Raw genomic sequence first — 25,696 nt, 5'->3', positions numbered from 1 at the left:
AATCTCTAGAAAATCTCTTTCCACACGATTTAAGTAAACATTAACATTAAAAAAGGTCACAATGACCTGCTATCGAAAGCAGTAAAAAAGTTGAGATCATTGGACCGGCCCACCGCCGACGATAATAAGTTATAATAAAGCCAGGGCGTGGGCCTGGTTCCCCTGTATAGGCAAGCGGTAATTGCATACTGCTGTGCACTAGATATGGCAGAGAGTCTATAACACTGTCCTAGTGTGCCATATACCGAAGAATGATAAGACACTGCTCCATGGCACCTCTCCTACTTTTCCTACGGCCTGTCTTTCAAAAACCTTTGTTGCTCCCTGTAACTCAATCACTTGCACTGCAGGACTGTAACCGAGAGAGAGGCCTACATTTCGCCTCAGGGGGGAATAGAAAGATTCCAGGGAAAAAAAGAGAGAACTCCAAAACACCTGTCACTGACATTTCACTTTTCAGGGATTTCAGAGTTTTTATTCACCTCAGATTTACTGTATCTTATGTCTGAGTCTGAGGTGCTTTTTGTCATTACTCATCATTACTGCTAGCCAGGGATAGCAGTTAGCTTGAGGCGTGTAATAAGGCAGGGAGGCAGTGCGGCAAAGAGGGAAATGGATAGCACTGTAACACTCCATAACACTTCCTACAGCCATGTGGGGGTATAACCGGACCCAGGAAATACTCACATGCCTCGACTTATTCCACATTTTGTTGCGATACAGCCTGAATTTAAAATGGATTACATTTTTTAAAAATTGTCACCTACACACAATACCACATCTAAGTGGAATTATGTATTTTGACATTTCTACAAAATTTAAAGCTGAAATGTAGTGAGTTAGTAAGTAAGTTTTCCAATTCCTCGAAAAGAAGGCACCTATTGGTAGATGGGTAAAGAAAAAAAAGGCAATTGCTGAATATCCCTTTGAACATTGTGAAGTTATTAATTACACTTTGGATGGTGTAACAATACTCCCAATCACTAAAAATATACAGACATCCTTCCTAACTCAGTTGCCGGAGAGGAAGGAAACCGCTCATGGATTTCACCATGAGACCAATGGTGACTTTAACACAGTTACAGAGTTGAATGGCTGTGATAGGAGAAACCTGAGGATGGATCAAAACTGTAGTTACAACAATGTTGTAGAAACATTTATGGAATCACTACAGTAAGTCACTCTGGATAAGAGCATCTGCAAAATGACCAAAATACTCAAATGCAATTTCTCCAATATACTAACATAATTGTCAAGGGCAAAATAAGGAAAAACATGCATCCTTTTTGCAAGAAGGCACTAAAGTAATACTGCAAAAATACTGCACTCTCCATATTTTCAAGCACAGTGGTAGCTGCATCATGTTATGGTATTAGGCTTGGACATATACCGTACATTTTATTATTTGTAGTTACTTTTTAAGTAAATACCTGCAGTCAACTTGTGCAATAGGTTAGGAGATAAAGCAGATCGCGTTCTCCATTTCATCTGTCACATTATGTTTCATTATGAAGCTTACCGTTGTTCCCCAGAGCAGTTGCGTGTTTGTTTGTAAACAGCACAATGGGAGAAAGTGGGAGCAGCTGAGACCAGCTGTGTATTGACAGGGATCGCGTTTTATATTGAAAGTAACCAGTCTTTTTTTTTGCTTCAAAAGACTGATCACCGACGTGCAGCTATAGTTTTCCTTCACAGAAAACACATTAGTGCAACACATTTAGCAGGAAAAAAACTTAATTTTCATCAAATGACAACAAAAGTGCAACAATGAAAAAGCAGTCTTTTTTTTTGCAAAAAAAAAACAATGCATGGCCATCATATTTCTAATGTCTATTATAGAAAAAAATGTAACCAGCTAGATTTCCTAATGTTTTGCTTAAAGTTAATATTGCATTTTACCGAAGAAGAGTAGGCTGGCTACACTGAGAAAAGTATCAGAGAAAAGTAGTTACACGTCAGTCAGAGCGCTGTCGTTTGATAGAATGCTCATTCGTGAATTCTCTTCCTAGTGGAAAAGTGCAACTGAAGCACATTTGTTTGATGCTGAGCAAAATTTACAATAAGAAGCATTTTAGATCTGTATTTACAAAACAGCAATATATTTCTTATGCGTTTTTTTTAAAAATGGTGTGAAAAACAAAACAATTCTGAGACAGGTCGATCCCTAAGTTTAACTTGCTAGTTATCTAAGTAAGTGGCTGAATTAATAAGGTCACGGGGCATCATATTGTGTTAGCTTTCTGCCGTGTTTGAGAAGCCAAAAGCCTTTGAATGAGTTATCTGTACAGCTACCACTGCAGCTTGATTTCCTTGCGTTTTTTCTCCTCTCCGTTCTAGACCATCTGCTCCTGCCCCATCTTATCCAAGCAGAGCAGGCAGGCCCGTGGCCCTAGCGACTCCCAGACTCTCCATTCAGGACAAGCATGCGTCAAACATTTCTTCATTTGCATAATATCTCTCGTTCACATTCGCTTGTAAATGTCCAAACTCACCAAAAATGACATTCGGTAGGTCTTACCTACATACATTGCATGCCCAATTTTTCAGTTTTTGATTTGTTAAAAAAGTTTGAAATATCCAATAAATGTCATTCCACTTCAATATTGTGTCCCACTTGTTGTTGATTCTTCACAAAAAAATACAGTTTTATATCTTTATGTTTGAAGCCTGAAATGTGGCAAAAGGTCGCAAAGTTCAAGGGGGCCGAATACTTTCGCAAGGCTATCTATAACTTTGTTAGCATTCTGGTAAAAGATGCCTAATGGGCTTTTTTCTGTTTTTTGGCGCCCCTTGTGTACTAAGCCAGTAATATGGATACCGCCCAAACCTAATGGATATGCTTGTAACCGTTTTCACACGATAAAACATGTACAGAGTGGAGCTAAGCACAGACAAAATCCTTGAGGAAAACCTGGTTCATTCTGCTTTCAACCAGACAATAGGAGACAAATACCCCCTTTCAACAGGACAATAACCTAAAACACAAGGCCAAATCTACACTGGAGTTACTTACCAAGAAGACAGTGAATGTCCCTGAGTGGCCAAGTTCCAGTTTTGACTTGAATCTACTTAAACATTTATGGCAAGACCTGAAAATGGTTGTCAAGCAATGATCAACAAGCAACTTGACAGAACTTGAAGAATTGTTTAAAGAATAAATGGACAAATGTTGCGCAATCCACGTGTTCAAAAGCTGTTAAAGAGACTTACCCAGAAAGAGTCACAGCTGTAATCGCTGCCAAAAGGTGCTTCTACAAAGTATTGACTCAGAGGACCTAAAACGCATCGCTTTCTGTACGGGGTTGGAACCATGGGGACCCTATCTTTCATATCAGCGAGAAATGATAATAATAAATAACTGTACTTTATTTTACTACATTTGCAAACATTTCTAAAAACCTGTTTCCACTTCGTCATTATGGGGTATTGTGTGTCGATGGGTGAGAAAAATATATATTTTAATCCATTTTGAATTCAGGCTGTAACACAACAATTAATTAAGTAAAAGGGGTATGAATTAAGTAAAGGATTAAGTAAAGGGGTATGAATACTTTCTGAAGGCATGCAGGGTGTAATATGGTCCATGTCATATGGGCATACAGGGTTGTCAAGGCTTGCCGGCTGGCACCGAATGTGAAATGCCCCCAAAGGGGCGATCGTGAGGTGGAAATCGAGAAGAGAAAAAAAAAGTGATTATATAACGAAGTAAACAGATTACAAAAATATATATATATTGCCAAACAGAAAAGTAGTCAAAATGTGCAAGTGGGAGTTTTTTTCTCACGGAAGCACTGTCGACTACTCACTGCACTCGTTGAGATAGCTTCTGGGAAGAACAGATGTGCAGGGATTTGCAAATGTGAAGCACGAATAAGAAACGTGAGTGCTAATCTGACTGCTAGCGTCCTGCGAGAGCACCGGGAAAGAGTATGATTGAGTGTGTGAGAGGCGGAGAGAGAGAGAGAGAGGGTGGAGACTGGGAAAAGAAGGAGTGAGGATGAGATGGAGAGAGCGGTTGAGTGGGTGAAAGAAAATGGAGTGAGAGACTAAGATAGAGGGGAGTGTGTGTGTGTGTTGTACTTTTCCGTGTAAGGATGAGAATGTGTGATAGAAGTTGAAAGAGAACAGGGAGAGCGAGAGGGATGAGACATTTGTTGTGCCCGTGCCAAGACGATGCCCATGCTTGAGTGCTCATCCGTTTGACTGGGAGACACTGGCATAACAGAACCATTCCACTCGCTCAGGAGTGTCGGGCTTTTAAGCAGCCCGCTGCCAACCCTAAAGCCATTGGCATGGAGAAGAATACTTTATATTAGTGCAGTTCTGCACTGCAACAGGTGGCTAACAAGACTACATCGTCATAGAGGACCTTGATCCAAACTCACCCCACACAGGAAACGTAAACAAACTGTGGTAGATAAGGACAATTTGTACAATAGCATTGTAATGGTCGACCGGCAGAAGTAAGAAAGTCCAACAAAAAAAAAGTATAGTTTGATGAAGCTCTGACGCCTAGAATAGTTCAATTTAAAGAGAACCCATTTCGATGAACCTCTAACTGAACACAATGACAATTTCAGTTGACATTTACTTTTTATTCAAACATGAAAGCGTGACTGGCTTTAAATAAACCTACCAGGAGACAAAGCGTCTATCGAAACATGTCAAATCAATAGTTGGCTGGACAAATTACAGTGTATAAAGGATGAATCAGAAGGATTTAGCAATCACACCCATACCATTTCATTCCATTTGCTCATGAGCGTCAGGCTTTTAGCAGCCCACTACCAGTCCTTAAGCCATCAGCAAAGAGAAGATGGCTTTATATTACTGAAGTTCTGCACTGCTACAGCAATTATCACTGAATTATTGTAAAGCACAGAACACAGAAAGAGTTATCACAGTGAATCATTGTAATGTTTGTTTAGGTTTCAATTAATCCCGGGAAAGGATGGGTTGCCAAACGATTTGACAGGAAAAGAAAACGTCATTCATTCATTCTAGTTGTGACTAACAACAAGAATACATAGTCAGAGAGGACCTTGACCCTTAAAAACTGTGGTAGGTAATTCCAACACATACAATAGCAGTGTACTGGTTGACTGGCTTGAATCTTTTTTTATAGTTTGATGAGGCTCTGACACCAAGAATATGAAGTTCAATTCAAAGAGAAAACTATTTCAATTAAGCTATTGCTGAAAACAATGACCATTTCAGTTGACATCTACTTTTTATTCAAACATGAATGTGTGACTGGCTTTAAATAAACCTACTAGAAGACGAAGCGTCTATCGAAACCATAGTGGACCGTATAAATGATGAATCTGAGGTGTTTAGCCATCGCACCTATAACTCTAGGCTAGTCAAATGAGGAAGTTGCAAAATGTGCCCTTGAGGCAATAAAAACAGTTGACAAAACCAAGGCAACCTACCTACCCAGCCAGACTTACTCTCTCTCCTTTCTTTCCCTCTTCCTTGCATACCCTACGGCAACACCTTCCACAGTCACCTAGCACAGCAGTTAGGCAACACAATAAAAAGAGCTAACGGCTAACGCTGTTCCAACAATTCTGCCATCTCATATAGGCGTGAGAACTGCAAAGTGTGTTAATTTCAAAATCAGTCTACCGGAACAGGTCCACCGTGACATTTACTCAATAGCTAGTTACAGCGGGGAGGGTGGAAGAAGTCCTCTGCAAAACACATAGCCGCTGAGTGTTGTTTTTGACAAAATGGTGAGATAACATGGTTGCGCTTCGAGGCGCCGAGGAAAATGGCAGAGGAGGTCTGGAGGTCTGAGGACAGAAAAAAAAATGTCAGTAGATTGGATAAAGCCAGCTGATCCTTGGGAAAAAAACTAAAATGTACCACACAGTGGGGGTAGTAACTGCAGAACTATACTATGATGCTCCCTATTTAGTTCCGAGGATGAGGTGTACTCAGTATTTCTGGCATGTATAGGACCACGGTCCCTGTCATGAAAGGGGGTAATTAGTGGGCGGGGGGCTAAATTGGGGAGAGACAAACTCTTTTCCCCAGAAGGCCTTGTAACGACAATGGCGCCGCCACAAATGGAGGGGATTGCACATGTCATGGATATCAAAAGCTGGCAATTGAAACAAATTAGAGCGCCAAAAAGATTACCAGTTGTCAAAAAAGGATTAGGATTTGCAAAACCCTGTTTATCCACTGTGCTTATTTTCATATGGTAACACGCCGTCTACTTCAGAAACTGAGTCAATATCACATTTTTCTGGCATTGAAAACCGTGTAATAAGGAATTAGGCTGCAGTCAACTTTACACAGCCCAGAGAAAAACTAGTTTCGCAGTTTTTCTATTGTCGACAAAGATATCTAAAGGAGTCGAGATGGTCTTCCGATGACCTTCACAACAAGAGGCCGTACAGGAATAATTTACGCGCTTCGGAGACCACGAGAGAACAAAAACGTGTCTTCTCAAGACCGAGAGATCAGCTCGTTCGGCTTACGCCAGCACTCTCTTGGTCTGCACTTTAAAAAGTCAGACGTCTGCTTTGAACTACCTCTTGGTAATTCTGCTCTCCTTTCCCCTCGCATTCCTCAGCCTTCTTAGGACTCCTACCTCACATGTCTACATGAACTTTCTCAGTCCCCCCCTCCCGTCTTTCCACCGGCCCTGGCGAAATGCTTCAAATTCCTCCAGCACGTAGAGCCCTGGGTGTATTAGAAAAAGAGTCCTGAGCTAAGCTTCCCATGCCCCCGCAACTTAAATCAAATCATCTCTTTGGTTCCAAGAGTTCTCAGAAGCTAAACCCTGCACTTCCAACATTTTTCAGTCCATACTGTAAGTATTAATTCCTGAAACTTTAGAAAAATTCACAAGGCTATGAAGTGCAGCCAAAGGAGGAAAAAAAACTCCACCTCATGGGATGACCACATAGCCTACAGGGCTCGCGGTCGCACTCATCGTCTTTATTACCTTATAGAATGGTGGATATTTCTGAATACTGCAGACAGCTTGAGTTACACATCGGCAAAAGGCTTAGAATCACCATGCAAAGGAGGACTTAGCAGGCTATTGAAGTGTCAAAGACCATATCGGGGTCATTGACCAAATATGGTGGCGCTTTGAAGAGTGACCAGCATTCAGGGGGTATTCAGTACATCGGTATAGATCCGGGAAAACAAATCATCCAAACAGATGCATGATGGAGTTCACACGGAGTCTCTCAACACAAAAAGCGCATGTCTCTCTGCTTGCCGTGTGATTACCGCACGGCAAGAGGTGCCGGAGCACCAAACCAACAGCTTCTACCACCAAACCATAAGACTGCTGAATAGTTATTAATCAAATGGCTACCCGCAATATTAGCACCGACCTTTACATTTTTTTGCACTGACTCTATGCACACTCACTGGACTACACACACACTCATGCATACTACACCGACTCCGACACACACACACGCTTACAAACACAAAACACCACATCTGCATATTGACGCCACACTTTCACACCAACACATACTGCTGCTCCTCTGTTTATTATCTAACCTGATTGCCTAGTCACTTTCACCCCTACCTACATGTCCCTATTACCTCAATCACCTGAACTACTTCATACCCCAGCACACTGACTCGGTACCGGTACTCCTTGTGTAAAGCCTCATTATTGTTATTTTATTGTGTTACCAAAAAAAAGATTATCGCCACCAGAGGCAAAAACCAGCACTATCAACAGCTGGGCTTAAGGGAAACGCTACCTTAAAACTTTAGACAGACCGAATAATTTCAGACAACTTAACAATGTGGAGCAGTGTGCTTCACTCTACATACTGACCTAGTCGTATAGTCTTAAAAGGAGAGGGTACTAACCAAAAGCACAAAACAACTACCATTTACTAAAACTGCACTAACAGACCAGTGGCACATTCATGTTTTACAGTGGCATGGATATTCAAAACTATAGCTTCATGACACTGTGCAATAAAATAAGAATCCTATTCTAGATTCTCTGGCCCAAGGGAAAAAAATGAAAGAATGGCTGCATTCATCTGGAGTGAGGGGGATAGGGGAGAACGTAGAAAGATAGACAGTGGAAGAGAGAGAGTCTTTAATGAACAAAAGGGGAGTGATGCAATGAGAACATGCCTGATGGGATTTTTCTATTTTTTTTCCCAGGCAGAATTTAGCCCATTAATTCCAGTTGAGGAAGCCTATTGGGACATGCCCAGGCAGTTTCCATTGTCACAGAGTGGAGTGTTATTTTGAAAGCCTCAGAGCGGGCCTGTGAGCTGGGCACCTGGTTTAATATCACGTTATAAATTTAAGGCCTGTTACCTCCCGGCCCTCCGGTGCCAAGCCCCGTTCCTCTGACAATAGCGGGCGCGATGCACCGTCTGTCTTCCCCTTATTGCAAAATGTTTATGAAGCCCCCCTGACACCGACTGTACTCAATGCGCTGCGGTAAATGGTTCCCGTGGAAAGGTCTTTTTTGAAGACAGATAAGGCGCTTTGAAATATAGGCCAGCTCTCATTTTCCAAGAGGCTGCAATCCTGACATTTACAAAGGTTGATTATTTTTTTTCATTCAATTATTATCGTCTTTGGAGATTAGAGTGGTATTTGATCTTGCAACCTTTCGATTACTGACCCAACGCTCTAACCACCAGGCTACCTGCAGCCCCCTATATCCTGCCTATTTCGGGCGACATGTAGCCTCGTGGTTAGAGCGTTGGGCCAGTAACCGAAAGGTTGCTAGATCGAATCCCCGAGCTGACAAGGTAAAAATCTGTTGTTCTGCCCTGTTAACGCACTGTTCCTAGGCCGTCATTGTAAATAAGAATTTGTTCTTAACTGACTTGCCTTGTTAAATAAAAGGTTAAAAATATATATATATATATATATATATATATATATATATATATTAGAAGTCGACCGTTTAATCGGAATGGCCGATTAATTAGGGCGGATTTCAAGTTTTCATAACAATCGGAAATCTGTATTTTTGGGCGCCGATTTAACAGATTTTATTTTTTTACACCTTTATTTAATCTTTATTTAACGAGGCAAGTCAGTTAAGAACACATTGTTTTCAATAACGGCCTAGGAACGGTTCAGGGGCAGAAAGACAGATTTTCACTATTTCAGCTCGGGGGATCCAATCTTGCAACCTTACAACTAGTCCAACGCAATAACGACCTGCCTTTCTCTCGTTGCACTCCACAAGGAGACTGCCTGTTACACAAATGCAGTAAGCCAAGGTAAGTTGCTAGCTAGCATTAAACTTATCTTATAAAAAACAATCAATCATAATCACTAGTTAACTACACATGGTTGATGATATTACTAGATATTATCTAGCGTGTCCTGTGTTGCATATAATCTGACTGAGCATACAAGCATCTTAGTATCTGACTGAGCGGTGGTAGGCAGAAGCAGGCGCGTAAACATTAATTCAAACATCACCTTCGTGCGTTTTGCCAGCATGACTTCAAACCTATCAACTACCGAGATGAGGCTGGTGTGACCTAAGTGAAATGGCTGGCTAGTTAGCGCGCGCTAATAGCGTTTCAAACTTCACTCGCTCTGAGCCTTGGGGTGGTTGTTTCCCTTGCTCTGCATGGGTAACGCTGCTTCGATGTGGTGCCTGTTGTCGTTGTGTTGCTGGTTCGAGCCCAGGGAGGAGCGAGGAGAGGGACGGAAGCTATACTGTTACACTGGCAATACTAAAGTGCCTATAAGAACTTCCAGTAGTCAAAGGTTAATGAAATACAAATGGTATAGAGGGAAATAGTCCTATAATTCCTATAATAACTACAACCTAAAACTTCTTACCTGGGAATATTGAAGACTCATGTTAAAAGGAACCACCAGCTTTCATATGTTCTCATGTTCTGAGCAAGGAACTGTAACGTTAGCTTTTACTTTCTTCTCCAATTTAAACCAAATTTAAACCAAATTGAACATGTTTCATTATCTACTTGAGGCTAAATTGATTTTATTGATGTATTATATTAAGTTAAAATAAGTGTTAATTCAGTATTGTTGTAATTGTCATTATTACAAATACAATATATATATATTTTTTCTTCTTCTTCAAATCGGCCAGCTTTTGTGGTCCTCCAATAATCGGTATTGAAAAATCATAAAATCGGCCGACCTCTAATATATATATAAATATATATAAATATATAAATAAATAAATAAATAAAGAGGCATTACAGTTGTTGAGAGGTATGACAGGAATGTTGGAGTTTAAATGCATGTTTGGGCAGCATTGTCTATCTTAAGCTTTCCAAACCTAAGAGGCAACCATGGCACCTAGGCCCAAATACGTCACTGTCTCCATCTGTATAACACGGGACTTGAACCCAGTACCATTAAGCTGCTGTCTCTGGTCATGCTACCGTAATTCTGATGTTTCCTGTCTTTGGTCTCTACATTGGCAGCTTAACAGCGAACATGACAGACAGGGGGAATTTCGAAAGGAGCATCATCTCTCGCTGTTTGATTTTAAGTGGCTGTCTTTCAACACATGAAACCTCAAGACTCGGTACGCCAAGTACCTTTTCACTTTGACATTCAGTCAGTTACGCTTTGATAGCCAATGCATAATCTAGAAAAAATAAACAGCCAGCTAAGCCTCTGTCGGTTACCCCCCTTTCACTGCGGTAAACTCCATTTTGATTGGGGCAATGATCGGAAAACAACGACTTCACATTCAGCTGAACACGCCACAGGGAACTGCAGTTCTTTTCAAAGTAACATGGGAACACAACGCCAAGATAGAGAACTGAACATCAAAAATGGTTTCTTGGCCCAAGTTTCAGCATTCTAATTATCCCAGTAAACTTCACTAAAATTGAATTTGATGCTTTTCTTTCCTGTCAAATGTGTGACAAAACATGGAGTTACTGCAGTCTTGTATGTGTCTGCAGAATGTCTGTGCAACCATTACTTTACATGTAAAAAGAAAAATGTCACCAAACATTATTAGCCGTTGGTCTCAATTGACTAGATTAGCATGACAAGAGTTCATTCGCAATCGAGCACGCCATCTGCACGCGGCACCTTTACAGGTTTTCAACCCAAAAAAATACTTAACGGGCTGAGAGAAGCAACAAACTTTAACTGGGGAAAGTGTGCTTTTCATTTAGCATCCTACAATCAACTTCGGCCTGCTGCACATTCCTGGTCCCGTCGCCCCAGCAACAGCGCTCAAGCAAAGACCATTACAAGTCATGTGGCTCTTTACAGTGTGCTGAAGAAGTCACACTTCTGGCTTGAGCTTCTGCGTATAGAATCAACAAAAAATAGAAGGGACCGGGCACGGGTACTTGGGTTCAATCAATCTCCCATGAAGCTTTGGTTGTGCAGACATGGCTATCGCCTCCCACTATCGCCCCACCCCACTCACCCTGGGATAGTGAAGGCAGCCAAACATGAAAAGACAAAACCATTCGGCACATACTTCCCTTATCTGGCATCACTGAGGGTCGGCCCTACCTTACTCTCGACAGGAAGGGCAATGGGGGGGCAATTTGGGGAAGAAGGCCCGATTTGAAGAGGGGAAAACACAACCTCACAGAGATTTGCCATTAAACATCAAACTATTTAATTTGCCTCCACAAAGAGCTCTTTCAGCACACCGGCTGCCTCCAACTTGAAGCGAAAGGGCAACGCATACATTATCCAATGAGCAAAGGGCAATGCATACATTATCCAACGAGCATCTGGACGGAAGAGGTGATTCACTGGGGCTGTTTGAGACTCCTTCCCTTTTTCCTACATAAATGCAAACACACCGCATGAAGGCCTACACATTTGTTCACCTTTACTACTAGTACATTGTAAGCCTGGAGACTTATCAATATGCATTTTCAACTCTTTTTTCCAATGCTCTTCTTCCTCCAGTTAAGTGAATCAGTGCAAATAGAATGTTCACCACAGTTCACAAAGTAGGCTAACAAACTAAAAAAGACAGTCATTCGATAGTGCTGTCAAAACAGCATCAAAACAAGCAGCCCCTGGAGAAGAAACACAACGAGAGAGAGTCTGGTCGAACGAGCTCTTTACGTCAAAGGCTGAAATACAAGGTATTAGGAGTTCTAACAGAAAGACGCGCTTAATTGATCACAGAGGACCCCGACCCTGACCTCATAAAACGGCAGTCAATCCTTTGGTGGCAAGCACCAAGTCTAATTGATCTACTTGGAGAACTGTCTGCGTCGACAACAACGTACCAGTAGGGGACATATAGGGTCTAGGTCCATAGCTTACCTCACCACTAATCAAGCACAGCCCACGACAAACATCATCCACCCTTCCCTCAGCAACAACAGCTGCATTACTGTCTTTAAAAAAAAAATGAATAGGAACGTTGGTGAAAGCATTTATAGTGCACTGCAGAGTGAAGACCATTAAGAGTCGATCTCAATTTAGATGCACAGAGAGAATGGAATGTCCAGTGGCTTTGTCCCTAAATGAATGCCACTCACCACCTTGGCAACCCCACAACAACAACTTCTACTCGTGATGAGGGGGGGTGTATTATATATATATAATCAACGATATCGCAATATAGCTAGGTGGCTGTACCTGCACCAAAATACCTGCACCAGTATTTTTTCTTCAGAGCTTGTTCTCCATCTTTTTAAATAGGGAGCCATTTTGTTTTTAGCACTTATAGCACTATGACTGATCAAAACTGGTTTCTTCACGGCTCTCTCTCTCTTGCCCCTCTGCAGCAGACATATTGTGAGCAATATGTTTGGAACATCGAATCGCAATAAAATCACAGTATAGATTCGCAATATATATTCAGTAGAATCATGAAAAATACAATAAACACTTTATTGGCACCTAAGTATTGTGATAATATCTTATTTTGAGGTCCCTGGCAATTCCCAGCCTTAAAATTCTACGCCCAACCACAACAGCCACCCTCTCACTTGAAGCCTGAACTAGCCTCCTTTGTGAGAGGAGTCCATCTTGTTGTTCTTATCTCTGTATCATGACCTCAAGCTCCAGCTGTTTGTTCCTTTTTCTAACTGAATATTCATTAAATCAAGGAACTAGATTCCATGCCTGGCCCTGGAAACATCAATCAGGAGAGCGGCATACCTAGCTGGCCTTAAGTGTGTCAGGCCCCTGTTAGCTCGATAACCCCAACAGCAGTGTCTGAGCACACGAGGCCAGAATTAGCTTGGACTGCACACAACATCTCACTAGGGCTCCACATAGCCCCCAGCTCTAAACATGTTTGTGTGATGTGCAGACGTAAATACAAGGGCCAGAGATCCAGATGGGCCCGGGCCAGACGTTTGGCAGATATAGCCGTCTACAGTCGGACAATAAGAACTGGATAGGGGGAAACATGTTGATTCCTATCTTAGAAGTAACAACTTTCTTGGTTTTGCTAATCTTATCTTGGCCTAAAAATGGCTGAATTACTGCTGTTAGCAAAGACAAAACCCTGAAACGGGTTAAAAAAATATATTTTGAAAGCTGAAGTTACATAAATGAATTTCCGCCTCTGTTCACTGAACTAAATTAAGCTGGTGACTAACTATAAAGTTCAAGATTTAGGCTTAAGGGGATAAACGGAGAGCCAAAATTGTATCTTCTTGGCGGTAAGACGAGAGGTATGGGAGTCAAATTGGCACTGAAGACCTTGTCATTTGCACATTCCTCATCACTACCCCTCCATTCTCAAACCCGGGGTTTCAAGAGGATACAGGGGATGAATAAAGCATGCATATACGCAGAACATGAGATTCCAAACGGCATTTAACTTAACCAGCCACAGATGTTAGCCAGCCTTCCCATACTAGCCACCTCAGAAAAACTTTTCCAGAGCTTAAGGTGTGTGTGTGGTTTCTGGCATGTACCCTTTCGTTTTAGCACTTTTCCCATTTGTTTTCTTCTCTTCTCAACCCTTGTTTTTCTACTTGTCGGAGAGCACTAGCTGTGGCTGCATGACTCGTTGAAAGTGATGCTGGGTGTGTTTGATATCGATTTCTTGTAGAGCATAATCCTCATGTGGTAACCTTGCACCCCCTTTCCCCTACTCAGAACCAGACCAACCCCACAAACCACCTCCAGTCAATGCATGAATTCCCAGGAGGCACACCGTTGCCTTGGGCATATTTGGTTTGCTACCAGCTCTGGCTGTGAACCCTAACAACGGGACTGAATAGCAGGGAAATCCTATCATTGCCACTCCTGATAAATCACTCTGAAGGCCGTGGAGGTCGAGGGCAGGGGAGGAAGAGCAGGTCAGGAGCTCCCGGTGACCTGCGTCCAATACATTCAGGAGTGGGATATCAAACAAGAAGTGGGTGTCCCTTACGGAAACAAGAACACTTCAGAGATTCGTCCCAAGATCCACAGCCCCAAGCCAAGGGCCGATTCTCAACTAACAAACCACACATCAGAAATCTCTGTTGCTAAATATAAAAACTTTGTTTCAAATGTCAATTCCCTAAAGAGTGCATTGTGTGTGAGAAAGTTTCTAAAACTTTGATGAGTGGGACCGAAGCCATTTTTAAACCAACCTCAGATGAGTTTCAAATTGCATTTCAAGAATCAAAGGCTCGCTCCAGTTCGCTCTATTTACATTTTCCCTCTGTATCTTTGAACAAAAGAGGTAGAAATATCTACAAGCAACAATCTGACAACTACCCCAGAGAGAACAATCACACTAAGACTGGACAGGCACAATAGCCGACAGATGGTCCTTAAGGAGCAATGCTTCATGCCAGCTCATCCCGTCATGCTAAATTTACCAGCAAAGAAAGTGTGATTTCCCCACAGGTTCATGGAAGGCCCAACTAATTTACTCCACTTAATAATGTGTATGCCTCCACCTGAATCTAAATTAACATTCTCTCGTCAATTTCTCATTTAGCTACTTTAAAATCTGTGAATTACATTTCCAGAGACTTTGCATTGAACTTCCAGACTTAGTGGATAGACTACATATATGCTAAAAACCTAATGTTTTATGCATCAAGTTTCATTTGTACATTAAATATGTATATTCCTATGCAGAAATACATTTTAAAAAGGGGAAAACTGGCACTGAGCCACCCAGAGAATGGTACCTATGTTTAAAACGAAGGGCAGCAAATCAGGTCTGACGCACCCAAAACGGGGGTGACCAGTAGCTTTTTGTGGCAAAACCGTTTGAATTCCAGACGGTTTATTTTTAAACCCTTGGCACAGGTGTTTTAACGTCCGTGAGCAGCTGAAAAAAAGTATTACTACTTTCCTTTTAAGACCACAAAGAGGCCAGCAAGTGCATATCGCCAGCAACACAACCATTTAGATTTGCAATACTAAAGCAGATATGACAATCACAGAAAAATAACTATTTCATTGTGCAAACAATTTCCATCTCATGTGGGATGAGCCAGCATGAAGCATTATTAAATTTGCATATGACTCATTTTTCAACATCGAAACAAAATGCAGTGTTCAGCACAACAGTGCTTGTGTGGGAAAGTGGGAGTCAGTGGGTAAAATCACTAAGCAACCCTCTTAATTCCACGGCAACTAGTTTGGAATGTCTACTACAGGTCTAGGAGACAGCTGCTCCAGCTGTTCCTGACATCAATTCTCTTTGCTCAGACAGAAAAATGAAAGGAATCAGGAAGCTTAGCAGTTCTCCAGGAAGCGAACCTCACCTCTATTCACCATTTCCCCCCACCGCTGATATTTCGGGGGGGAATGGGCAGAAGAGCACAGTCTGCACAGATACAGGGGATTGTACCCCATTTTGCATCCCAGTCATTTACAATTCATGCATGCCCATTTGGTGCCTTAAATAATCAATTATAAACCAAATGGGCCTCCACATAGGGGCAATATGGTAATGACAGAGGAAAAGAAAGTGAGAAACTCACCAGTCTCTTCATCAATGGTGAATATCCCTAGGCCAGAACCGTCCCGTATGGAGTAGTGTATTTCTCCGTCTCTTCCTTTGTCTTCGTCCTGAGCCGTTACTTTCATTACGGATGTCCCAATGAGGACGTCCTCTTTTATAAATCCCTTATCCACAAACGAGGGGAACCACGGGCGATACAGATTCTCATTTACGTCCACTACATCCACCTCAATAAAGCATGTTGACGATAAGGAAATGGGCTTCCCTTTGTCCTTGGCTTTCGCCGTGAGGTTGTACACCTGCTTTTTCTCGTAATCCAGATTCTGCAGGATGCGTACCGCGCCGCTGACTTTGTCCACATCGAAGTTGCCATCCCCGTTATCGATGAGGCTGTACCGTACCTGACTGAACAGCCCGACATCCGGGTCGTGAGCCTCCAGCCACATAATCACAGTGCCGATCGGGAGGTCCTCCCTCACCTTCACGCCGTAATTTGACGGGATGAATTTGGGAGGATTGTCATTGACGTCCTCGAGAATGACCTTTAGCAACACTGTAGACACGAGTTGAGGTTCATTAACGGCCTGGTCACGTGCAGCAATCTTCAGAATGTAAACCGGGTGCACCTCGCGATCCAGCGGCTTTTTCACAGTCACTACTCCAGTCAGCTCGTCAATGGCAAACTGGTCAGTGTTGGCCACAATTGAATACCTGATTACTCCGTTATCTCCCTGGTCCTTATCGGTGGAATCCACCTGGACGATTTCAGTCCCCACTGGTGTGTTTTCACTTATTTCCAACGAATATGAGTCTTGCAAGAACTGCGGACTGTTATCGTTAGCATCCAAGATTTTAACGTCTAAAAGACGGGAGGAGGACTTCTGGGGTATTCCTAGATCGTAGACTGTGACGTTCAGTGTGTAGTGGTCCGTCGTTTCCCTGTCCAGTGGAGTGTGAACCAAAAGCCAACCGGTGTTCATATCTACAATGAAACGACTCTCTGTATCTCCTCCTGAAATAACATACACCAGTTTTCCGTTAAAACCACTGTCTGTGTCGGAGGCGCTTAGATGGACTACCCTAGCCCCAATCGGAAGGTCCTCTTTGACCTCAATGACACTGGGGAAGGACTCTGCAAACTGAGGGGAGTAGCGGTTAACCGAATGGATGTCCATGAAGTTATCGTCGGGCTCAGTTGGGGCTTGGATCTTAGTGCCATGAAGCAGCTTTTCTGCCAACATGGTAGCAACCCCAGTGTCGACGCACTTAAGTTGGACAGGCTTGCGAGCTGTGATGACAGTGATGTTCATAGTCATTGGTTCAGTCTCATGCTCTCCATCACTGGCTCTGATGTGTAAGCTATGGAAGGACACTTTAGCTGCCTCCCCCTCGCTCAGTGTTCGTTTCAAAGAAAGCACACCCGAGTTGGAGTTCAACTCAAAGAGATCAAGATCATTCCCAGCTTTTATGTCGTACCGCACGAGCTGCAATTCGTCTGCGTCAATAGCAGACACCGTCGTTATCTGCTCTCCCACGCCATGGTCTCTAGGCACCGTGACTTCACAGTCGACATTTTCGAATAGAGGCTTATTGTCATTCAAGTTATTCAGTGTGACAGTAACTGATGCCTCCACCTCCCGTCGGAAAGGGGTACCCCAGTCTGAAGCCCTAATTTTGAGATTGTAAATCCTTGGCATCAGCTCATAATCCAGTTCCTCTGAGGTGCTGATGACACCAGAGAAGTAGTCGATGACAAACGGCTGCGGGCTCACGTTGGCAATGCTGTAGGTCACATATCCGTTCTCGCCACTGTCCAGATCAGTGGCTTTCACTGCTAACACATTGGTCCCTACGGGTACATTCTCATCCACAGTGGCCTTGTACGAGGTCCGTTGGAACTCAGGGGCATTATTGTTAACATCTATAATGTCAATGATAACCTTAGTCGCTGCCTTTTTGTCAATGGTAATAACTTGTAGTTCAAATTGTGTGGCATAATCCGCATAGATGGGTCCAGTTGTGGTGATTAAGCCAGTGTCTGGATTAATAGCAAAACGATTCTTCTCTGCCTTATATCTGAAAGCATACTTCAACTGTGGATACTTTGGCAAGGCAGTTACCATGGCAACAGGTGTATGGAGAGGGGCAAACTCACTGAGATTGACCCTATAAACAGCACGTTCGAATTTAGGGGGGCCCACTTTAAACTGTGGGGATGTTACATGTACCACTTTCGCTGAAGAAAACTGTGGGGGACTTCCTTTGTCCTTGGCCTGTAACGTGAGGTTGTATCCGAAAATCTGGATGTCCCAGTCTACATCCTTGACCGCTTTGATTTTGTACTCCTTGCTCCCGGGACTAGTTCTCAGGGCCTTAAACTGCTGCAGGGGGTCGCCCGCCACCACGCTCAACGACGCAATCTCCCCATTTGGTCCCTGGTCGTTGTCCTCAACGGTCACTATAGCATAGGTAGGGTCGCGGTCAGTGCCCGAGGGCGCCAGGGTGACGGCGGTGATGACAGGCGCGTGCTCGTTGGCCTGATCCACCCTCACCGTCAGCTTGGCCATGCTACTGAAGCCGCTGCTGCCGTAGAGCTTCATGCCTCGGTCCACGGCCAGGATCTCCAGGTCATACAGCTTGGTCTCAGCGTGATCCAGCTTGCCCGTCAGCGTCACCACCCCGCTAGTGGGGTGGACGGCGAACATATCTGTCCACTCCCGGAAGCTGTAGTAGTACTCCCCGTTCGTCCCAATGTCGGCGTCCGTGGCTGTGACCTTGGCCACACTGGTCCGTATGGCCGTGTTCTCGAGCAGCGAGACGCTGTAGGAGGTGGGAGAGAAAAGAGGCCTCAGATCGTTGGTGTCCTGGACCTGGACCTTGACTCGGGTGCGAGCCTCCACGTTGGTGCCCCTCTCCACGGCTTTGACAGTGAGCAAGTAGTGGTCTTTGACCTCCCGGTTCAGAATGGCAGTGCTGCCTCCTTTGGTCCTTATCCTCAGGAAACTAAAGTCTCCCAGGACGTAGTCCTCTGCTTTGAAAAGGTTCTCATTGTCTCCTGACACTATTTTGTACCGTATCTCCCAGGTGGGGTCTGTGATGTAGATGCCCATCTTCGCATGACTCTCTAAGTAGGTCTTAGCAGCAGAGTTCTCGTATATGGTGGCATTGTAAACAGAGTGAGTGAACTGCAGGACCGTCTCCATCCTTTGGTTCCCTGTGCAGCCGCAGAGGAGCTGCAGGAGCAGCACGAGCAGTGAAGTCAAGTATTTCCCCATTTTCGTACCGTGTTCTCTACCAAACCACCTGGAGACACACAAAACAGAAGGTTAGAATCAAGCAAAAAATAAATAAACATAAAATGAAACATTTAATTCATTTTTCAGAAAATCTCAATAGGGCTGGATCAGTGCTTTCATTTAAGAGCATAATAAAATATGTCTTTATGCTAACAAGCAAAAGGGCTTAATGTTGAACCTTCCTAAGAGAACTGTGGTTTTACAGTGGCACGGTGAACGGCTGCCGTTAATATCTGCTCGACAAAGGTCTCTATCCTTATCCCTCTCTTTACTGTGAGCCTCAATGGACTCCTTTAAATGGCATGACAAATGATGGTCAGGCTGATGAATGGATGTTATGTTAGAGGGGAAGAGGGAGAAAAGATATAGGCCAAATAACGTATTTATCTTAGCCGGCATTCCTCTTAATATTTCAGCAACAGGTTTAAAAGAAAAGACACACTACGTAAATATGTTTTACTGTTTCAAAGCACAATTCAGAGACCAGTCTCTTCACTTCAGAACATATACTAATTTACTTCAACCCTCTATGTAGAAATGATGACGGGGGTCATTGGTAATGACCAAATAGCTGTAAGGCATTCAAGTCTCACTTATTCCATTACAGGTCAAGCGAAAACGGACTTCAAAGCTATGATAAGCAGATTTCACTATTCCTTCTACCAGCCTTTAATTGCACATCTTTGAAATGCTTTGATCTACATGTCATTATAAAAAAAATAGCTCAAGCAGATACATTACACGAAGAAAGGGTTGGAAATGGTGGAAAATTGGTACTGTCCTCGCATAACCAGATATGCAAACTGACTCAAAATAGACGGTCTAACACGAAAGCAAGTGACATTCAGGCATACAGGTTTGTGCTCATATTGGATTTCACATGTATATTACAAGTACATTATTATGCCTGGAAATAGTGTGTGATCAAAACAACTGAATTCTAGCCCGAAAAGCTGTTTCTACACTGACTCTGGGGCCTTAGTTCCTGAGCTTTTCTACTTTCTGTCTAGTAGGCTGTGCTATAATAAACACAGCGCTGCTCTTTGGGCTTTTAGAGGGTTGCCATCCGGAAAAGCACATCCCAGCCTAATGACGGACACTGCTGTCCAGCTGCCTTAGATCATGCTGAATGCATGTGGGCAATAGACTACATCTATACATTTTATGGGGCTAGTAGCATAATGCATGCATGAGAACTTTCAACAACAAAAAAAGTATGCCTTGAGGATATATTCCCCCCTGAGGATTAGGATAACTATTCATGTCTTGAGTGTAGGGCTTTATGGCACGGTAATATCAGGTTAGTAAGCAATCGTAAGTAAAAGAAATACATGTACAATGTTTTTTTTATTTTATTAAGTCTGTATACACAACCAGGATTTTTCGACTGCTGAACTAGGCTATTCCTGGCAAATCAAAGAATGACAATATATATATATATATATATATATATATATATATATATATATACACACACACACGTTTTCCCATGTTATATAGAATAATGAACTTTTTTTTACTGAATTCATATTCTTGGAGGATGGCAAAAGACAAAAACTAAACAGCTTCGTGAAAATCATTGCTTGCTGTCTGTTGTTTATTTGTCCAACACATCCACCAGCGGTCCCCATTCCAATTCATTTCACGTAGACACCGCAGCCGTGCGGGAGCCAGATGTATGGATTGTTTAAAGAAATAGCAACAATGCCCGAACCGCCAATACAACACAACGTGTAAAACAATTCCCACACATAAACAAAAAGCGTAAAACAGTGACCAACTTCCAAAGACTCTCATTTCGATAGTAGCCGATTTAATACCTTTCCTAAACACTTTAAAACGTTAAACTTCACTGGAGGAAGGAAAGGGCTCTGTGATTTCTGTCCACTGCTCGAGCGCCACTGACAGAGAACTAGTCCGGTCGGACTATCTGAACTTTTATTAACTCCGATTCACAAACCACAAAAACAACTTGCTAATTCACAGGGAAAGCGCTATAACAAACACATCACATTACATACCTATTGCCTCATTAACGGCGTGGATTTGGCGGTTTTTCATGTAGTTTGTAAGGTACGAATGTCTGCATGGTAACTACATGGACTTCCCTCTCCGCGACTCTTTCCACTTCTTCTCGTTGCTCCCTTTCTTCAACACTGAATTCGCCCAGTATCTCTCCGCGTTGCGCACGCCCGGATCTACTTTGCTGGCACGAAGATAAAACAACCAGCTCGCTCCCCCGCTTTAAGAACCGAGATAACGGTTAATTTTGATCGGCTCTATTTCCTAATCTAATTTCAATGATTTATTCCTTCCTAGGCTATAATTACTATTATTATCTATTTTTATGTAACCTTTATTTAACTAGGCAAGTCAGTTTTAAGTACAATTTATTATTTACAGTGACGGCCTACCCCTGTCAAACCCGGACGACGCTGGGCCAATTGTGCGCCACCCTATGGGACTCCCAATCACTGCCGGATGTGATGCAGGCTGGATATATTAATAGGCAAATCATTTAAAATATGATTTCATAGGGACAAATAATGCCAATACCTATGCACTATTATCCTATATGATTGCATATTACATGCATCCATAAAGTGAACATTACAATTTATTCCCCCAATGTAGGCTTACAATGTTTTGGCACATTTACGCACGGTGCCAATATTGTTTGAGGTAATCCAAGCAAATTGAAATAGTTTTTTGGGTGTAGGTTTGATTTGTTCTAAATACCGTTTGTGTGAATGGTATCCCTATTATTCTAAACAATGGCCTATACAGTAGTGAGGTTCAAATATCCTACAACGTTTTATTATGAGCCTATGTGGGGGAAAAAGTGTTTTCCTATTTACAACCTCAAATTTAATTTCGACGTGTGCAACGAGAGGCAGTGCACATTTACACGCATGGTATTCAAAAAGTATCTTCACGTTGGAATATTCGTAGTAATAAATGTGCAATAATATCTTATTCCCGAAATTGTGCGCATGGGAGTGTGACCGATATGCGATTGATGGCGCTCTCTCACTATTGTTCAGGCTATTTTCTCTCCAAAGCACTGCGCTCTGGACGGCACATGCTGCTGCTCACCCATAACTTTATAGTGTGTGTGTGTGTGTGTGTGTGTGTGTGTGTGTGTGTGTGTGTGTGTGTGTGTGTGTGTGTGTGTGTGTGTGTGTGTGTGTGTGTGTGTGTGTGTGTGTGTGTGTGTGTGTGTGTGTGTGTGTGTGTGTGCGTGTGCGCGTGTGTATGTGTGTGTGTAGTGAGAGTGGAATCTTGGAGATTGTGAAGCATAGGCTACCAGTAAAATGTACTATTAAAGCCTCCTCGGAAGTTTGTAATGTCAATAATGTTGATGATGATCATTATGAAAGACTCTTGCTATTTTCAATTGTTTTATGCAATACATTATCGTTACTCTATCAGTGTAAAGCAATGCTATTTCCTAGATTACTTACCAGACGAGCTGGATGACGCTACCTCTCCAAAGTTCTGTTCAAATAAATCCCAGAAAATGTTGACAAATTTTGTTTGCGAGCATGTCGTAGAAAACGATAAAGTGACACACAGGAACCAATCCGACACCGGTTATTCCACATTATTTACATTTTCAACTCCTCCGAAATCCGTAAAAGCGACATTTTCATCAAGCGTGTATGGCACTTTGGAGTGCAGCACTTCGGCTGCAACCTCGGTTTAACAGCAGTGTAGCCTACTGTTTCTACCGGGATGCCTCGGGTTTAGGAAGCAGTGACGTAACGAGGCTCACACGCCTTCGTTGCTTTCCTTGCTGATTCCCATACAAGTTCAACTAGAAAGCAAAGCGACTAGGAGTCTGAAAGAATAAAATAGCCAAAAGGATTCACTCGTTGGTAATGCTCAATTGCTTTGCTACAGGACCATAACAATTACTTTCCCTGTTGAACATAAACTAAGGTTGTGTCGGCTATCATTTATGTTATATGGTTACATTAGGCTGCAAATGTCTGCATGAACTCATGAAATGACTGTAAAATGCAATATACGGAAAATATGTTATATACCCTTTATATATTAGGGTCAACATGCATGAAAGTGGAAAACACAAACACAGACTACTATTCCACAGTGCAGTCACAGCCACATACCAGAAGTTAACCCCATGCTGTGTGCAGGTCGGCCACAAACTAACACACCCCCAAGTGCACGTTTGAGTGTGATGCGAACCAGTCATCCGGTGCATGCTGATCCCTGTCCATACCTCATTGAACAACATGAATCAAAAAAATATTATAATTTAACAGTACATATTTCAAGTGTTCGCCCTGTATTATCAGCTATGTACAGTGTTTTAGCAATGTGAAAATAGTTGTAGTATGAATAGTAAGGGGAAGATAATATTGGTGGTATTTACAATGCTCTTTGTGCTCCACTGGTTGCCCTTTTCACATGGCAACAGCCACAAATCTTGTTGCTCTGATTGCGTGCGCATCTCTCTCTCTCTCTCTCTCTCTCTCTCTCTCTCTCTCTCTCTCTCTCTCTCTCTCTCTCTCTCTCTCCGTCTCTCTCTCTCTCTCTCTCTCTCTCTCTCTCTCTGTGTGTGTGTGAGAGATTATCCAATCCCAACCATGACTATTAAATGGAGGAGTGAAGATCAGCTTGTGGGGGTAATGTTTGTTATCTCCATTGGGGTTTCAGTCTACATTCTTTCATGAAAAGGATGATTGACAGTTGGCTATTGACAGACATATCACAGGGATTAAAACAAGGACTTGAGAAGAGTTGTGGTTAGGGTGCTCAAACCCCACTTTAACTTATGGGCATAGAATGCCCACCCAAATCACACCCTGACCAAACCAAAATAGAGACATAAAAAGCTCTCTAAGGTCAGGGCGTGACAGTCATGGTCCGTGTAGGTACTACAACTTAAATCTATTTTCTATGTTTTGGTATTTCTTTGTTTTGGCCGGGTATGGTTCTCAATCAGGGACAGCTGTCTATCGTTGTCTCTGATTGGGAATCATACTTAGGTAGCCCTTTTTCCCTCCTTTCAGAGTGGGTAGTGACTTTTTTTAGTGGCACTATAGCCCTGTAAGCTTCACGGTTGGTTCTTCGTTTGTTGTTTTGTTGGCTACATTTTTAAATGAAAGGGAGAATGTACACTCACCACGCTGCACTTTGGTCCACTTTCGACGGCCATGACAATGACAAGATAGCTCTTACTATGCCTTCAGCAATGTACTTCTTCCCTGTGATTTGTGTCTCCTAGCTAATAATTAAAAAAATACTTTCACATTTAATTTGTAAAATGCACCGAATGCCACAGGTGAAGACCATACTGTGAAATGCCTACTTACAAGCCCCTAACCAACAATGCAGTTTTAGGAAAATACAGTTAAAAATTCAAAAGGCACTCGCACATCTGAGCTATCTTTTTTTCCAGGTGTAAGGTAACAGTTGAATAAAATGAGAAACCCGCACACTGCTCATTAATAATAAGCTTTATGTATCGGGCTCAAGGCCTTCATCAGAGCTTTTTGCCTCGATATGTAAAGCTTATATAAGAGCAGTGATCCCATCAAGAGCAGTGTGTGGGTTTCTTTTTTTCTCAGGAAAAAAGTTAAGAAAATATTTACTAAATACACAGAATAAAATAACAATGATAACAACAGGGGGTGCCGGTGCCGAGTCAATGTCTTGGGGTACAGGTTAGTCGATGTAATGTGTACATGTAGGTAGGGGTAAAGTGACTATGCATAAATAATAAACAGCGAGTAGCATCAGTGTAAAAACAAATGGCCACCCAATAATGTGGGTAGCCATTTGATTAATTGTTCAGCAGTCCTATTATGGCTTGGGGGTAGAAGCTGTTATGGAGCCTTCTGGAATTAGACTTGGCGCTCCGGTACCACTTGCCGTGCGGTAGCAGACAACAGTATATGACTTGGGTGACTGGAGTCTTTGTCAATATTTTGGGCCTTCCTCTGGAGTCTTTGACCATATTTTGAGCCTTCCTCTGACACTGTATACATAGGTCCTGGATGGCAGGAAGCTTGGCCCCAGTGTGATGTACTGGGCTCTCCAGACTTACCTCTGTAGTGCCTTACGGTCAGAAGCTGAGCAGTTGTCAGACCAGGCAGGTCAGTTGAGAACAAATCCTTATTTTCAATGACGGCCTAGGAACAGTTAACTGCCTGTTTAGGGGCAGAACAACAGATTTGTACCTTGTCAGCTCGGGGATTTGAACTTGCAAATTTTTGGTTACTGTTCCAACACTCTAACCACTAGGCTACCCTGCCGCCCCAAGGATGCTCTCGATGGTACAGCTGTAGAAGGTTTTCAAGATCTGACAAATCTTTTCAATCTCCTGAGGGGGAAAATGCATTGCCGTGCCCTCTTCATGACTTTCTTGGTGTGTTTGAACCATGATAGACTTCCAAGATGGCATAGCAGTGGGATGTCTGTTTTGATTTTCTTGTCCCGTCCCTTCTATATATCGTTTTTCTTCGTATACATTTCATATATATTTTTTATATTGTTAATCTCA

The 25,696-nt window shown here is 42.6% G+C and overlaps 1 protein-coding gene across 8 annotated transcripts in view; it reads right to left on the bottom strand.

Moving 5' to 3' along the window:
• LOC118362955 (protocadherin Fat 1-like) overlaps window positions 1–22,856 on the bottom strand; it is a 112,192-nt gene extending 89,336 nt beyond the window's left edge. For 2 of the 8 annotated variants that reach the window (XR_008086311.1, XM_052486617.1), the window contains exons 1-2: window positions 21,186–21,537; window positions 15,888–19,171 (exon numbers count right to left, since the gene is read on the bottom strand). Coding sequence is in view for 7 of the 8 variants with exons in the window: in XM_052486617.1 (XP_052342577.1) it covers window positions 15,888–19,143 (3,256 nt within the window). In the remaining variant the exon portion in view is untranslated. Of the gene's footprint in view, window positions 1–15,887; window positions 19,172–21,185; window positions 21,538–22,628 lie in introns of those variants that run through there. The other 6 variants (XM_035743707.2, XM_052486612.1, XM_052486613.1 and 3 more) reach the window with 6 other exon arrangements.
• Window positions 22,857–25,696: the final 2,840 nt, after the last annotated feature.

This window comes from Oncorhynchus keta, chromosome 29 (genome assembly GCF_023373465.1).
Source record: "Oncorhynchus keta strain PuntledgeMale-10-30-2019 chromosome 29, Oket_V2, whole genome shotgun sequence".
Taxonomy (NCBI): Eukaryota; Metazoa; Chordata; class Actinopteri; order Salmoniformes; family Salmonidae; genus Oncorhynchus; species Oncorhynchus keta.
Note: the sequence above shows the minus strand (reverse complement) of the source record. Positions and strands in the feature narration are given on the sequence as shown.